Source organism: Tetrapisispora phaffii, chromosome 5 (genome assembly GCF_000236905.1).
Source record: "Tetrapisispora phaffii CBS 4417 chromosome 5, complete genome".
NCBI classification, from domain to species: Eukaryota; Fungi; Ascomycota; class Saccharomycetes; order Saccharomycetales; family Saccharomycetaceae; genus Tetrapisispora; species Tetrapisispora phaffii.
Window position 1 is genome coordinate 242,467 of NC_016524.1, and position 15,402 is coordinate 257,868.

At 34.4% G+C, this 15,402-nt stretch overlaps 10 protein-coding genes across 10 annotated transcripts; 7 read left to right on the top strand and 3 right to left on the bottom strand.

Moving 5' to 3' along the window:
- On the bottom strand, positions 1 to 939 carry TPHA0E01190 (TFIIH subunit TFB1 family protein; the record flags this gene model as incomplete). Its single annotated transcript, XM_003685600.2, has 1 exon — positions 1 to 939. A coding segment is annotated over one exon (939 nt), but the record flags the coding sequence as incomplete, so codon positions are not given.
- A 366-nt stretch (positions 940 to 1,305) lies between these two features.
- TPHA0E01200 (uncharacterized protein) lies at positions 1,306 to 2,922 on the top strand (the record flags this gene model as incomplete). The annotated part of the gene is made up of 1 exon (XM_003685601.1): positions 1,306 to 2,922. One exon carries the CDS (start codon positions 1,306 to 1,308, stop codon positions 2,920 to 2,922), a length of 1,617 nt encoding a protein of 538 aa, XP_003685649.1.
- A 432-nt stretch (positions 2,923 to 3,354) lies between these two features.
- Positions 3,355 to 4,236, top strand: RPP1 (RNA-binding RNA processing protein RPP1; the record flags this gene model as incomplete). The annotated part of the gene is made up of 1 exon (XM_003685602.1): positions 3,355 to 4,236. The coding sequence occupies one exon, from the start codon at positions 3,355 to 3,357 to the stop codon at positions 4,234 to 4,236; it is 882 nt and encodes a 293-aa protein (XP_003685650.1).
- A 1,027-nt stretch (positions 4,237 to 5,263) lies between these two features.
- Positions 5,264 to 6,337, top strand: TPHA0E01220 (uncharacterized protein; the record flags this gene model as incomplete). Its single annotated transcript, XM_003685603.1, has 1 exon — positions 5,264 to 6,337. One exon carries the CDS (start codon positions 5,264 to 5,266, stop codon positions 6,335 to 6,337), a length of 1,074 nt encoding a protein of 357 aa, XP_003685651.1.
- Positions 6,338 to 6,837: 500 nt separating this feature from the next.
- PMT7 (putative dolichyl-phosphate-mannose--protein mannosyltransferase) lies at positions 6,838 to 8,853 on the bottom strand (the record flags this gene model as incomplete). The annotated part of the gene is made up of 1 exon (XM_003685604.1): positions 6,838 to 8,853. The coding sequence occupies one exon, from the start codon at positions 8,851 to 8,853 to the stop codon at positions 6,838 to 6,840; it is 2,016 nt and encodes a 671-aa protein (XP_003685652.1).
- Positions 8,854 to 9,468: 615 nt separating this feature from the next.
- On the top strand, positions 9,469 to 10,848 carry PFU1 (Pfu1p; the record flags this gene model as incomplete). The annotated part of the gene is made up of 1 exon (XM_003685605.1): positions 9,469 to 10,848. The coding sequence occupies one exon, from the start codon at positions 9,469 to 9,471 to the stop codon at positions 10,846 to 10,848; it is 1,380 nt and encodes a 459-aa protein (XP_003685653.1).
- Positions 10,849 to 11,084: 236 nt separating this feature from the next.
- Positions 11,085 to 11,459, bottom strand: FYV4 (mitochondrial 37S ribosomal protein mS41; the record flags this gene model as incomplete). The annotated part of the gene is made up of 1 exon (XM_003685606.1): positions 11,085 to 11,459. One exon carries the CDS (start codon positions 11,457 to 11,459, stop codon positions 11,085 to 11,087), a length of 375 nt encoding a protein of 124 aa, XP_003685654.1.
- Positions 11,460 to 11,835: 376 nt separating this feature from the next.
- On the top strand, positions 11,836 to 12,822 carry MED6 (mediator complex subunit MED6; the record flags this gene model as incomplete). The annotated part of the gene is made up of 1 exon (XM_003685607.1): positions 11,836 to 12,822. The coding sequence occupies one exon, from the start codon at positions 11,836 to 11,838 to the stop codon at positions 12,820 to 12,822; it is 987 nt and encodes a 328-aa protein (XP_003685655.1).
- Positions 12,823 to 13,211: 389 nt separating this feature from the next.
- Positions 13,212 to 13,835, top strand: CPR5 (peptidylprolyl isomerase family protein CPR5; the record flags this gene model as incomplete). The annotated part of the gene is made up of 1 exon (XM_003685608.1): positions 13,212 to 13,835. One exon carries the CDS (start codon positions 13,212 to 13,214, stop codon positions 13,833 to 13,835), a length of 624 nt encoding a protein of 207 aa, XP_003685656.1.
- Positions 13,836 to 14,311: 476 nt separating this feature from the next.
- TPHA0E01280 (uncharacterized protein) lies at positions 14,312 to 14,896 on the top strand (the record flags this gene model as incomplete). The annotated part of the gene is made up of 1 exon (XM_003685609.1): positions 14,312 to 14,896. The coding sequence occupies one exon, from the start codon at positions 14,312 to 14,314 to the stop codon at positions 14,894 to 14,896; it is 585 nt and encodes a 194-aa protein (XP_003685657.1).
- Between the last annotated feature and the right edge of the window lie 506 nt (positions 14,897 to 15,402).

Genomic DNA, 15,402 nt, shown 5'->3' on the forward strand with positions numbered 1-15,402 from the left:
GTCATGCTGTAAACTGATATCATCTTGTCTATCATAATCTTCATCCAATGTTAAGTATCTATCTATAATAACATCACCTCTATCATTTGGTGAGATACGTTCACCCCTTAATTTACGAAACAATTTAGAGGCAAAAAACCTAGCCCAAAATTCAGGTTCCTTGAAATTTTTTGGCACATTATCCATATATGCCTTGTTTACAATTGGAAAAGTCTGGAAAATACTCATAATTTTCTCTCTGGATATATTCACATTCACTTTATTATCTGATGATGCAACTGGCTTGATACTCGATAAAACATTATATGGGCCAACCTTCTGTGATGTCGATAACGCAAATGCTCGCAACAAAGCAATTCTTGTCGACCAGAATTCGTCAGCCGGCAAACCGGAGGACATTACAGTCTCTTGGAAAGTTTTCATTAAAGTTTTATTTTCACGTAATAATGATTGTTGAAGTTTAAAATTCGATAGAAGTTTCTTCCTGGACAACGAATCATCTAGTTTTCTGGTATTAATCAGAGGTGTTGATACTACTGGTGTACTGTCTACGGACTCACCACCAGTTTCTCTTCGAGATTTCTCTTCATAAGCTTGTGTATCTTTATAACGTGATATAATATGCTGCAAAGTAACTTTGATATTATCCATCACTATCCTGTTGTTAAACATAAACATGTAAGTAACAGGTTTTGGTAGGACTTCGTTACCATCATTGTCTTTAATCTTCTTACTTTCATCTACGATCCCTATAAGTCTTAACATCATTTTTTCACTTGAAGCTGGTGTAGCTTGAAGCTTATCAATACCATCTAATTCAATAACGCTGGTCTTATCTCCATCTGTGGATCTCCATGTCAGGATAGCAGGAGAATGACCTTCATCAATAGTAATTATACCAGATACCTTTTTGAAAACGGCAGCACCAGAATGAGACATCAGGTATCACTTCTCTCAAATGGATTTTTATGATTTTGTTTAGGTAAACACAATAGAGTAAAACCTGCTGATGTATGGTTCGCTGGGAGGTTTATGTTGTTACAATAAATCATTGCACTTCATTAGCCAATTTGATTCTATTAACCTATTTAACAGTTTAACATTGCTTCAATAACTCTGAGAAATTAGATATTGTAAGAGAATCGCTTTGAACGAACTGAAATTTTTCATCTCATCGACTTTTCGCAAGGTAGAAACCATATCTTCCACTATAATCTCGACTTAAAAGAGGCAAGCTATCCTTGCTTTAACAGAGTGATATTATATAAAAGCCACCATCAACACCCTGCAACGAAACTATATATAATGTCCTCTCCAATTATTGGTATTTCTTTCGGTAACACTTCATCTTCTATCGCTTATATTAACCCAAAAAACGATGTCGATGTGATTGCTAACCCAGATGGTGAACGTTCTATCCCATCTGTGCTATCATACGTTGGTGAAGATGAATACCATGGTGGTCAAGCTCTACAACAGTTAGTCAGAAAAACCCTAAAAACACTAATTGTCAATTTCCGTGATTTCATTGGTTTACCATTTTCTGAATGTGATGCTTCTAGATGTGAAAGCGGTGCTCAGTTGTGGATGTCAAGTGGTAAGGCTGGTTTCGTTATCTCCAGAGGTGAAGGTAAGGAAGAAACTATCTCCGTTGATGAAGTTGTTTCTAGACATTTAAACCGACTGAAATTAGCTGCCGAAGATTACATTGGTACTACTATCTCTCAAGCAGTTTTAACAGTTCCAACTAACTTTACCGATGAACAAAAGGCTGCTTTAAAGGCTTCAGCTGCCGCCGTTGGATTAAACATTGTTCAATTTATCAATGAACCATCTTCTTCTCTTTTAGCTCATGTTGAACAATACAAATTTGAAGACGATGTCAACGTTGTTGTTGCTGATTTTGGTGGTGTCAGATCCGATGCTGCTGTAATTGCTATCCGTGGTGGTATCTTTACCATTTTAGCAACTGAACATGATAAAAAATTAGGTGGTGAAAACTTGGATGCTGAATTAGTCGAGTACTTTGCCCAAGACTTCCAAAAGAAAAACCAAGCCAACCCAAGAAAGAATGCTAGATCTTTGGCTAAATTAAAGGCCAATGCTTCTATCACTAAGAAGACTTTATCTAATGCTACTTCTGCTACTATCTCTATTGATTCTCTAGCAGATGGTTTCGATTACCATTTCTCCATCAACAGAATGAGATATGAATTAGTCACCAACAAGGTTTTCAGTAAATTTTCTGCCTTCATTGAATCTGTCATCGCTAAAGCCGGTTTAGACTTATTAGATATCAATGCTGTTTTATTAACCGGTGGTGTCGCATTCACTCCAAAGTTATCTTCTAACCTAGAATTTTTATTTCCGGAATCTGTTGAAATTTTAGGCCCTCAAAACGCCAACGCAACTAACTATCCAAATGAATTATCATCTTCTGGTGCTGCTCTACAAGCTGGACTATTAAGCGCATACGACGCCGATGAACTAGCTGAAGCTTTACAACCAATTGTCATCAACACTCCACATTTACCAAAAGCTATCGGTTTAGCTGGTGCCAATGGAGATTTCTTACCAGTCTTCTTACCAGAAACCTCATTCCCAGTTCAAAAGAAAGTTGTCTTAAAGGCTGCCACTGGTGACTTGTTAGTTGGCGTGTATGAAGGTGAGTCTTTCATTGAAGAGAAGACCGTTGAACCAACCCCAGTTGAACAAGATGAAGATGACAGTGAAGAATGGTCTGATGAAGAACCAGAAGTTGTCAGAGAAAAACATTATAAATTAGGTAACAAATTGATAGAATTAGGTGTCAAAGGTGTCAGTAAAGGTGTCGAAATCATTTTCAACATCGACAAAGACGGTAAATTAAGAGTTGTTGCCAAGGACTTAAAATCGGGTTCTACTGTCAAGGGTGAATTATAATCATCGATACTTTCAAAGTTTATCTAAATATGATTAAAACACATGATTGTTCTCATAACATATAAATCTGTAGTATAAATAAGATATTAGTATATCAAATAGATCAGCATTCAAAAGATGTATATATCATATATCTATCTCACAATATTTTACCTAATATTTATTTTATTCCTTATTCATTAAAGTCAGTTATTGACCTTTTCACTAATATCAATATCTTAGGGACACACCGAATACGTTTGACTAATGTACTGCGAATGAAAAATTAATCGATGAGCAAATGGTATAAATAAAGAATTATTTAATATTTAAAAGATGAAGATGCTTCAGTTCCTGATTGACATATAGTTGTATTCCAAATAGTGACCCAAATCTAGATCTATCATAGAAGTCAAAGAATATCTTTTTTTCACTGCATTATTAGATACCATCATGTTGGTTGATTTGAATGTAAAATGGCCTCAAGAGGATTTTAGCAAACCTATCACAAATAAAGACTTGGCTACCTTAAAGGAAACTTTACAAACATTACATGTTCTAGGTTATACACATATTGCATTGAATTTCACAGTAAGTCATTCTAATAAATTTTCTAATAATGTCAATGAGCTGAATCCTATTAAAGTAAAAGAGAGGTTTGGCGATTTCATGAAACAAACAGGCATGAAAATATACTCCCGAGTTACACTAGTTATTGATGATCCATCTAAGGGGCAATCTCTGTCCAAAATATCTCAAGCATACGATATAATTGCAGCAATGCCGATTAGTGAGAAAGGTGTGACTTTGGCCACCACTGGATTGGACGTTGATTTGTTGACATTTGATTTTGGGAGCAGATTGCCAGTGTTTTTAAAGCATAAGAGTATTTGTAGCTGCGTGAAGAGAGGTGTTAAGTTAGAAATAGTGTATGGCTATGCGTTGAGGGACACACAAGCAAGAAGACAGTTTATAAGTAATGTCAGAAGTGTCATTAGAAGTTCCAGATCAAGAGGTATTGTCATTAGCAGTGGTGCCCAGAACTCATTAGAATGCAGAAACATAATTGGAGTCACAGCTTTAATCAAGTCCATGGGTCTTGAGAGTGACAAATGCACAAGAGCCATGGGCGATCTTGCGTCTTTGGTGCTGTTGAATGGTAGATTGAGAAATAAAAGCTATAAACAAACTGTAGTTGTGGGTGGTGAGATTACATCTGATGTAGTCAATGACATAGAAAAGATAGACGATGTTAAACTGTTGAAGATTGTCAAACGTTCAAGGGACGACAGCCGCGATGATGAATTCAAGAACAACAAGAAGACTAAAATATAAAGAAGTTTATAGACACCATAGAACAAAATCCTTACTGAGACAATAAATAGTTGATAATATGTACGATGTATATTTTAAATAATCGAATTGCCAACAATACGGTCCCAAGTCATATATATGACCATGATGAGTATCTCAATTTCAGAACGACAGACTAACTATTGATCAGGATGACAGAAATAGCTCTCCTTAGTGGTACAAGAAATCGTTTACCTGAAAAAAAAAACTAGAACTAAATTAAACAGCCGACAGACACCAATTGTCCAACTCAAATATCGGCTCTCCCATTTCCTACCTGCAAAAGAGACGATCGATGAACCACTGTTGCAACACGAAAATGTTCGTTTGAGTACACTTAGTGCTATTGCTGCTCCAAAATGTAAACTCAACTTTTGGTTACTGCAAACAGTGAAAAATTGTTAACTTTTCGTAACTTGTTCATAACAATTCCATCGACTCATCGACTTCGAACTGAACTTTTTCATGTTTTTGCTGGAAACGGAAATGTTAAGATCTGTTCCGCTTAAAATTTCCTAGTTAGGCAAACCAATTCCTGGGTAAAGTGAAAAATTCTTTGAAATAAGATACAAACAGTAAGAACAGGTATGTTTGATCAGCTTAAACACTTAGTTATCTGTACTTTTACCACTGCCAATACTTCATATAAGTTTTTGGTGTTGATCCATTGAGGCTATTCTCTTTGTTCATTAACATTTAATTAAGGAAGAGCTAACAGAAGTGGTGTTAATTACAGTGTCGAATCGTAAATAGAGAGGTTGTTAAACCAAATTACTTTGCTGCAGAGATTTCCACTATTACAAGGTTTGATTGCACTCTTTAACTTGAATATATATAAGGATCGATATTTGAGTTTACGTTAATTGTTGAGAATTGGCAAGTAGAATAACAAGGACCATTTTCACGAGATAATTGACCAATATTTTGCTATAAAATTAAGAACTAATACGTTTGCTTCCGGCTGAGCATCTCTAACCAAGACAAACCAACATTCGAAAAAACATATAATATGTACGAAGGCTCGGCTATTCCTAGTTCATTGCTTCCCCAGATGAATTCCATCTGGTTAGATGAGGATCAAGAGGCTGAAAAAATATATGGCATTCAATCAGAACAATTTATGCTAAATGATGAAGAGACTCCATATGGAGTCACAATTGTAAATAGTGATAAGCCATTATTACAAAATAAAAATAATATCAAGTTACCTTCAATGACTAACATTAAGACTACAAATCCCAAAAAATTTGGACATAAGAAAAAAAAATCAAAGGATTTTTTAAAGATGTTCACTGGTAAGGATTCTTCGAATAAAACAGAGCTTAAAACAATATCATCCCCATTCGGATTCAAACATATCTCACACGCGGGGAAGAATATATATGAGCAACCAGAATTGGTGGCGCATGAACAAGAAATTACTTCAATTGAACGTCCTGTTTCTCAACAATTAACATCACCAAAACCTGGTCATATGAAATCATTAAGTAAAGCTTTCGTGACGGAGTCCATCCCATTAAATACTTCAGAAAGCTTTAGTAGGTATTTGAATACTCAGAGACATTCTGGCAATTCTTCGAATTTTAAGAGAATTTCTAATTCTACACCTGATTCAGAGAGAATTATGTCTATATCTACTATGGGAACATCTGTTTTATCAGATGCTTATAGTACAAAGACAACTGGTTTAACTTATATTGAGAAACATTATGCTGTGAAGCACATGGCAACCAAATCCGACGTAAGTGAAGTTTCATTAGATTTCTTAAAGAATTATACTTTTCCTTCGGTACTAAAAGAAGAAGAAGGAGGAGGAATTGCCAATACCTACAATGTTGAATTGTTAAATCCAATTTCCTCCGAACAAGAAGATGATCTAAAATTCAAGTTTGAAAAATCATTAAATATATCATCTCCTACTTCTAATAGACAGAGATCAAATTCAGATCCAAACCTATTAGCTACACCGCAGTTAGAGAGTACATGGTTTGAAAAAACATCTAGTCCAAGAAAGTCATTGGATGATGATATTCTTATGTACTACTTAGCTCCTAGCAGTATGGACTCTCCTTTATGCCGTTGATTTAAATCATAATTATCAATTATGTTTGACAATGGTATACTAACATTATTACAGTTTCAATTATTCCCAACTAATTATCATTCGTTTTCTTTTTTGCATTTTAAAGGATATTCCCATGGCACAATATTGTTAATGTAAAGGTTATTTGTTACAATAACCTTCAGTGTCATGATCAGTGTTACTCAAATTTCATTCTGATTTAACAAGTTTGCCTTATCCTCAGTTTTCTCTCAAATAACTCATTTTACTTAAACATTTTATGTTGATATAACAAAAATAGTTTAATCATTCAATCGTTTAGCATTTTTATAAAATAATTATTGTAAATTTAATACAATTAAAGTTCTAATAACATTTATTTTCGTCAGCGTAAACTTTGATATTTCTTGGCAATCGGAGCTCTTTGACATTTATTCAAAATATAAAATATATGATTAGTATGTATGGCTTTTTCTCTGATTTAATGATTACTTACATATATTATGTAGTAGATATTCTGCTCAGTAGTTACTAAAATATATGTATATATGGGAAACACAGTAAATAACTGAGAAAAAGAGTGTGAGACGATTCCACCTGTAAAGATCATTTAGAAGAACAACGAATAATAACACCCCAAAGTAAAAGCTATGGAAGTATTGAATTATGTGTAGGTTATCATGAGCTGCTTTAAAAAATGGAGCAAAATGCAGTAACCATCCCATTAGAAGTTCGATTTTGAAACTAAAAGAAAAGTCGGGCATAATATCGATGTTAGAAGTAGTTATCATCCATGGATTCCAAGACAATACATTTTTTGTCAAAATACCGATAAATATTATGATTGCTACAATAGAACTCAACCAAATTTGATCAGAAATACCTAAATCAGTAAATGTAAATGGCCAAAATGCTACATGTGCAGTTTCCCCTATTTTAATATTTTTGATATAAGAATTATATCTCAAATCAGTTTTAATTAGGTCAATCATTAATGAAATTTTGTTAACAAGTACATTGGTTTTTTCATTACCTTTGTAAACAATCGCATCTTTATAATTTTTAACTCTGTAATTGACATAACTGATTTGGAAGAATGTCTTGATTTGATTTGGTGGATCAATACATAGGACTTCTTGATTATCTAACCCCCAAGAAGGTAATCTGACTTCATGACCAATCACAGCACAATGATGTCCTACGTTAAACAGTTGGATTATCGAACTAGGGATTGAGATGGACTGTTTTTCATTCATACCTAGAACTTGTAGCTTCCATAATTCATCAGTATCTCCAGTATAATCCTGATCACCAGTGCATGATATTTCAGAGGTATAGTCTTCTTCACTAACAGGTGGTTTTGCAGTAGAACCTCTTAGTAGTTTTCCAGTTACACGATGTCTTAATCTGATAAGGTCTTGGTTTGCAACTGCAACAGATCTATTGACAAAATCAAAATTAGCAAATTGATGCTCTACAATCCATTCGTTATTTGGATCATTTTCTTGATCAGATAACGAGACTAATTGTTCTTGAGAACCAGATGGGTAATTTATCTCATCTGAATGTAGATATCCAGCAAGGGATTCGACGTGGCGCATTTTTATAATTGATCCATAATAAAATTTATCTGTGAAATTTAGCCCTCCTCTCAAGTGAGCTTGGAAATCGATAGGTAGATATTGAGAAACAGCAATATCATCATGTTTGAAGTTCTCGATTGATGCTATTATATTTACTGCAAATATAATTATTGGTGCAACTACAAAGAAAAAAGTTTGTATTGATGCAACCTTCAAAATCAGTTTTCCAGATAAATTTATGTCACTTATTAAATTCCAAAGCTCATTCAACGATACTATTATTATCCATGTATACGTCGCAAAGGAAATATGTTTTGAAGAAATTGATAAACCCAATGATATGGAGACCATTAGTATATTTATAAACCAAGCCTTTGTCAATGGTGTGTAAATTTTTAAACTTCTCCAGGAATATACTGCTACGGTAGTTAAAAACCAATTTAATGGTAGTTCAGTAACAATTAGTGAATGTGTCTGAAATATTTGTACTGATGAGATAGCGACTGTTGCCAGAACTGCAATTAAAGTAGAGACACACACTCTTCTCAAGAGTAGATATGACATACCCAAAAAAAGTGAAACTAACACTAAGGTAACTTTCCTCAACAGTATCACCTCATTAGGGAATAACGAGTAAAAGTATATTGGAAATGAAGAACTTGAATTTAGATACACAATCTGTTCTCTATATTTATTTAGCAAAGTAATAAACTCTTGTTCAGATGCAGTAGTATTCAAAGTTTCAATGTTATTGTTAAATAACATATAATAATAATAATAACCGATTATTATCAAAGAGATCAGGATATCAAAGGTATTAAGATGACCAAAATGTAATAAACTTAAATAATTGTATTTTTTATATGGTCTGTATGGACCAATACCTTCGATGTTTATATTTCTACTAATCTTATCCTTTTCTAATGTGTCTGCAACTTCAACCATTGATGACATTGATTATGTATTTAAATTCAATGGAACCTGTTTGGATTCAAATCAATTGTACTTGATAAAATGCCAATATTTCAATTATACTGTCACAATTATATACAACCTAGTAGATACAATTTGATATGGTACATGATATTATCTTCCTTTTAATTATAGATAAATTCAATTGCCATTTTAGATATATTTTTAATTTTGCACTACAGTGTGATATTGATTTTTTTATGCAGCTTGAAATATTAACTAAGATGCTTAAAAATATGTGAGTTATTTAAAGAGTTAATTGTTGATAACTGATGAATATATTTTGAAATGACTATAAAACTCATATATCCTTCTTCTGAAGAACCTATTATAGTAGATACGATAAGGTTTTGTTTGTCTAGGAACTTAATGTCGTTACTGCATTCCAGAATATAGTCAATCTGCTACCATTAGCATATTTAGCATATAGACCAAAACCACAGCGAAGTTCTAAGTTATTATAGATATTTAACTGTTTACGGAGCTATTTACATATAATTTATTCCATATTTGGTCTGGTATCATTGCTGTTAAGGTGTAAGAGGGGTTGTCTATTTTTTTTAATTAAGCTTAAGTATAGATAGAGGTCTTGTAGTTATGGCTAATAAATCTAGACCTAAAAAGGTAAAGGCACCATATAGGAAATATGTTGGTGGTCAAGGTTTTGTTCGTGTTGTAGAGTTCAGCACTGCAAATGGGAATAGTTATTCCCAAGGTGTGGCATATAGTGAACAAATATCTTCAACTACTTTGGAAGATGAGTTTTCAGATAATGATTACGATGAAGAGGGAAATATAATAGATTTGTCGAAGAAGAAAAAAGGTAAAGCAACATCTTATAGGAAATCAGAATCTCAAAAAAAATTAGCCAATGCCTCAAAAGAAGCCAGTACTTTACTAAAGAATATGGAATTATTGAATATAGAAGCTGAACCGATGGCACTACCGCTGGAGATACAAAAAATGGTCATTGATTATTGTGATAAAATAACTATTAACTTTTTATTAGTCTGCAAAATTTGGTATTGGATGTGTTTACCATACATATACGAAACTCCGTTATTAACAAGTAAAAATTTTAATAAATTTGTTGATACTTTAGTGCTTAAAAAGAAGAGAAAGTTTGGTGATTATGTAAAATCACTTAACCTATCTACTATTATGCAAAGTGGTAAAAATTCATTTGTTTCAAAAATGCTTCGACGTTGTTCTTCTAATTTAGAAATATTTACAGCACCACAAACAAGTTTCGGTTATGCTCCTTTAATATCATTAAAATCATGTCATAAATTAAAATATTTAGATTTAGGATTAGTTTCAGAGACCGTTAAACTAAAGGATCTATTCTCTGCTATAAGTAGTTTCAAAGAGTTGACACATTTATCTTTTCCGAGAAGTTCCATAGACTGTGAAGGTTTTGAAGATTTCCAGTGGCCATCAAATTTGAAATACGTTAAATTGAGTGGTGGTGTTACCAATGAATTTGTTAGAGGCACTCAATGGCCCAGGACTATCACTACGTTAGAATTTTCTTTTTGTCCGAGAGTCGATGAGCACGCAATCTATACCGTTTTAGCACAAATTGGAGATAATTTGAAACATCTTCTGTTTCATTATCCTATGCCTGCATTAAATGAAAATTCACTTGATTATGTGTTCCGATATTGCTCAAACTTGATATCAATTCAGCTAATGGTAGATTATTGTTCCAAATGGGCATTTGCAGAATATATGTTAACTCCGTTGATATACCAAAGACCTTTAAAAACAATATATTTGGAATGTAGTGGCTCTTTAGGTATGGCATCTAAGATCCATCCTGATGATTTAACCATAGCAATCATGGAATCGAGACTTCCTTGTTTGAAAAACATTTCAGTGTCATCCAGATTAGGGTGGAATATGCGTAGTGAGGACGTGGAAGATCTTGTCTCTGTTCTTGAAGATCAAGATGGTGGTCTATATCTAAATTATTAATGACCAGAACTGAAAAAGTTACTACTTGACGTTGTAGTTTGATGCATTTCATAGCACGTTAGCATTATATACATATAATTATTAGTAAACAGATCAATAAGATGAATTCAAAAGTTCTGTTTTGTAATTTATTATCAATCAAGCAAAAAAAATATTCAAAATACGAAATTAGTGTTATTCTTATTTATTTACATGTATATATATAAAGTTCATTGAACTTTATTTACGTTGGTTTCTTATTTATTTCTTTGTTCAGCCTGATACTTAGCGATGTTTTCTTTCCTGTGCCTTTCACCACCAAAAAATGATTTTTTACCTTTTTTATTTCTTTTATCTCTTGACCATTCTTCATTCTCTCTAACTGTTACTAAAATATATTTACGTTGTTGTACAGAGACACCTTTTTCCTTTAACATACGAGAATCCCAACTGACCAAATTTTCCCAGTTATTTTCGTACGTATCAGCCAATTCATGGCAACCTCTGCCAATAATAGTTAAAAATGTTTTAACGTCAGGTATGGATTGTGTTGGCTTAAGTGATACCATTTGTGCAACTTTTATCGAATTGAGAATAGGTGTACCAATTGAAAAAAATCTGCGTGAACTCATTCTTACTCTTGCTGTAGTGTTAATAGGTTAAAAGATTGTTATTAAAAAACACTAATTTCTGTATGTATATCTGCTGCAGCTTATAATGTAACGGTTCAGTAAAGCAGAATCAAGTAAAGACAATTACCATTCAATGCATTTACCTTATTTGATAAATTGATTTGAAAATATCACATAATTTTTCATTTTCAGATTTTTATGTAGTTGTGGCCCTTGTGAAAAGAGGATGAAATATTAGAATATTAAGTACTACAAGATACATTCTATTTGGTTATATATATGAACAGAAACAAGTAACGAAGGGTTCGATTCTATAGACACGATTGAATAAGTGTATTTAGTTTCGAAGTTGGAACAAGGGTAAAAAACTTTCAATATGGACACACCATTAGACGAATTGCAATGGAAATCGCCAGAATGGATTCAAGCATTCGGTCTTCATACCGACAATGTGATGGACTATTTCTCAGAATCACCTTTCTTCAACAAAGTTTCCAATAATCAAGTGATAAGAATGCAGAAACAGTTTTCACAAGTACCATCTCAACAACCACAACAACAAGTGAATAAGCAGTGTGGATCTGACAATGACAACAATACAGGTGAGCTAGAAAGTGGTGATGCTAAGGATGGTGCTGGGGGTCAGTCCCAAATGCAGTCACAGTTGGACATTTTTAAATCATCGCTTGATGACCGTTCGACAGATCAAGAATTCGAACACGTTGGGCCTAGCCGTAGAGAGATTCTTCTAAAGTACCCTTCCCAAGCAATGATGGAAAGAGAACTTTCCAAAATGACCGGCCTAGAGTACGTATTAGCATACGTAAGAGAACCAGATCTATGGATCATCAAGAAACAAAACCGTATCAGTGCCGAGACGACACAGACACTACAAGCATACTACATCATTGGTGCAAACGTCTACCAGTCACCTAGTGCATTCAACATCATTCAGAGCAGACTCCTGTCCGCAAGTTATCACATATCATCCATGCTAGAGAATCTCCATAAAGTGACGATGTTTGAGCCTTCCCAAGGTGTTCAAATCAGACCCACATATGAAAATGCAACCGGCAACACGAATACAAATTCAAATACTAACCCTAATGGCATTCTCAGGACCAACGCACCCGCCACCTCAGCCATCGCAGGCAATACTGCACCTCCAACTAACAGCATCAACAGCGTTGCCAGTACAAACATCAACACATCTTCAAAGACAATGGCCATCAACACTGCCAACACTGCCAACACCGCAATGGGCACTACTCGCTATGACCCGAACCAACGGGAACTCCTACCAAAAGAGATGATGGACACTTTGCTGGCCATCAGCATTAAGTCCACCCCAGAGTATATATAATCATGAAAACCGTGTAGAACCATAGACTAAATAAACGCACAATGTGTCATCCACTCCAGGCAGAAACAACTGTCCATACAATCACTGCTTAAATTGAAGAACGGCACACCCACACACCACGTACATTAAGGTCACGTGCCTATTTTATCTATCGTCTTTCGTGCAGAATGACACAGCAAACAGGCAATGGTTGTTCCTCATTACCAACAAATTGCAATTAACAACTTTTAATGAATGAGACTGTATCAAGAACTGTTGCAAGGATTAAAAGCTGCTTGTCGTTCGTTTAGTATAAGTTGAGTGGATAATGATTCTGTTTTGTTGTTTCTGTTTTGGTTGTGGTTGCGGTTGTGGTTTCTTTATCCTTGTTAAGTGAAGTAACGGACAAAATGCAATTATTTAACAGTATCATCTCTTTATTTGTTCTATTTACAGTTTTTGTTTTAGGTTCAGAGGAACCTAAGATTACTCATAAAGTGTACTTTGATGTTCAAGCTGGTGATAAACCATTAGGTCGTATAATAATGGGTCTATATGGTGAAGTTGTTCCAAAGACTGTGGAGAACTTTTATGAATTAACTATATCAGAAGATCCTAAAATGGGTTATATTGACTCGATTTTCCATCGTGTTATTCCAAATTTTATGATTCAAGGTGGTGACTTCACTAGCGGTACTGGTGTTGGTGGCAAGTCGATCTTTGGTAACACTTTTGAAGATGAAAACTTTGACATCAAGCATGACAAACCAGGCAGATTGTCGATGGCAAACAGAGGTCCAAACACAAACGGTTCTCAATTCTTCATCACGACAGTCAAGACTCCATGGTTAGATGGTCGTCATGTTGTCTTCGGTGAGGTCATTGAAGGCATGGACATTGTCTCACAAATTGAAACTGTCGCTACAAACAGAAGAGACAGTCCACTAGAGCCAGTTAAGATCGTTGGGAGCGGTGAGATTGAAACTATCCCAGTCGCAGAACAAGAACATGAGGTGGCTCACGATGAGTTATAAGTACATTCTCATTTACTCAAAACTATATAATTATTGAAACACAACACACGCAAGATCTACGTATCTCACATTCAATATGTCTATATAAAAATAACACATTTTAATATTATTATATACAGACATACTCTCCATATATACCTATCATCTAGCAACCCAATGCTAGTCGATGGTTACAAATAGACTTGTAGTTTGACTTATACTCCTATCAGTGTATCTCTTTTATTAATTTGAGATTCGTATACCCAGCAGTTCCTTTGCGCGTAGGAGGCATTGTCAGACAAGTAGACATTTCTTATTCTCAACGAACACTTATTTTAAAAAGAACTCCTGAGTGTGTAATGTACAGTTTTCATATAAATTAATTTGTGGAAATCACTGTTGTGGATGAGAATTGTTCAACTTGATCGTTTTTAAAGACCTTAGAGAAACAAATCACACGACTTGTCCCGCTAATACAACTACACGCCTTCTAAAAGATGAGAGTGTTAAATTTTCTACTAGTTGCACTTACTTCACTAGTGGCTATCTCAATGGCAGCCAAGAGTGTCGATCCAAAGATCACTCATAAAGTATTCTTCGATATTAAACATGCTGACAAGCACGTTGGGCGTATTGTGATGGGTTTGTACGGTGATGACGTCCCAAAGACTGCCAAGAACTTCTTCCAATTAGCTATCTCCAAGGATCCATCCTTCGGTTACATTGACTCAATCTTCCACCGTGTTATCGATGATTTCATGATCCAAGGTGGTGATTTCGAAACCGGCAGAGGTGTTGGAGGAAAATCGATCTACGGCAAGAAATTCAAAGACGAAAATTTCAAGATCAAACACACAGCCCCTGGTAAATTATCCATGGCCAATGCAGGTCCAGACACTAACGGTTCCCAATTCTTCATCACCACAATCAAAACTCCATGGTTAGATGACCATCACGTCGTCTTCGGCGAAGTCATCGAAGGAATGGACATCGTCGACTACATCCAGAAAGTCAAGAAGGATGCCAGCGATAGGCCAGTCCAAGACGTCAAGATCGCCGCATGTGGAGAGTACACCAGCTAAATCAGAGACACACATGTACTTATATACTAACTAACTGTTATAACTTATCTTTACCTCTACCATCTCCCATAACTCTGCTGCGTCACATCATACTGTACGTTCCAACCACAATTTACCCGCCCCCTCACCTTGCAGTTTCAGTAATTAAAAAATTTGTTTCTTCAACAACAATAACAATAAGTATACTAACCAACTTAAAATGAAGTTATATATAAATATAAATACTTATTAACTCTTTAGATTATTTCTTTCTTTATAATGACTATAAGTATAGCTATACAGCGGTTAGCTTATTTAAATATCTGTGAGGTTAGAAGGTTAAGGGTATTTCGAGGTTCAATTTTCAGTTTTCAACGACTTGGATTTTTGAAAAAGGTTACGCGGTTAATTTTATAAAATAATTTTACGCTGTGTTCTATATAATAGCAGAATATAATAAGATCCCTCAATATATATTTATAAGAATATATATACATTGGTGCTATAGAGGTTAATTGGTAAGATCG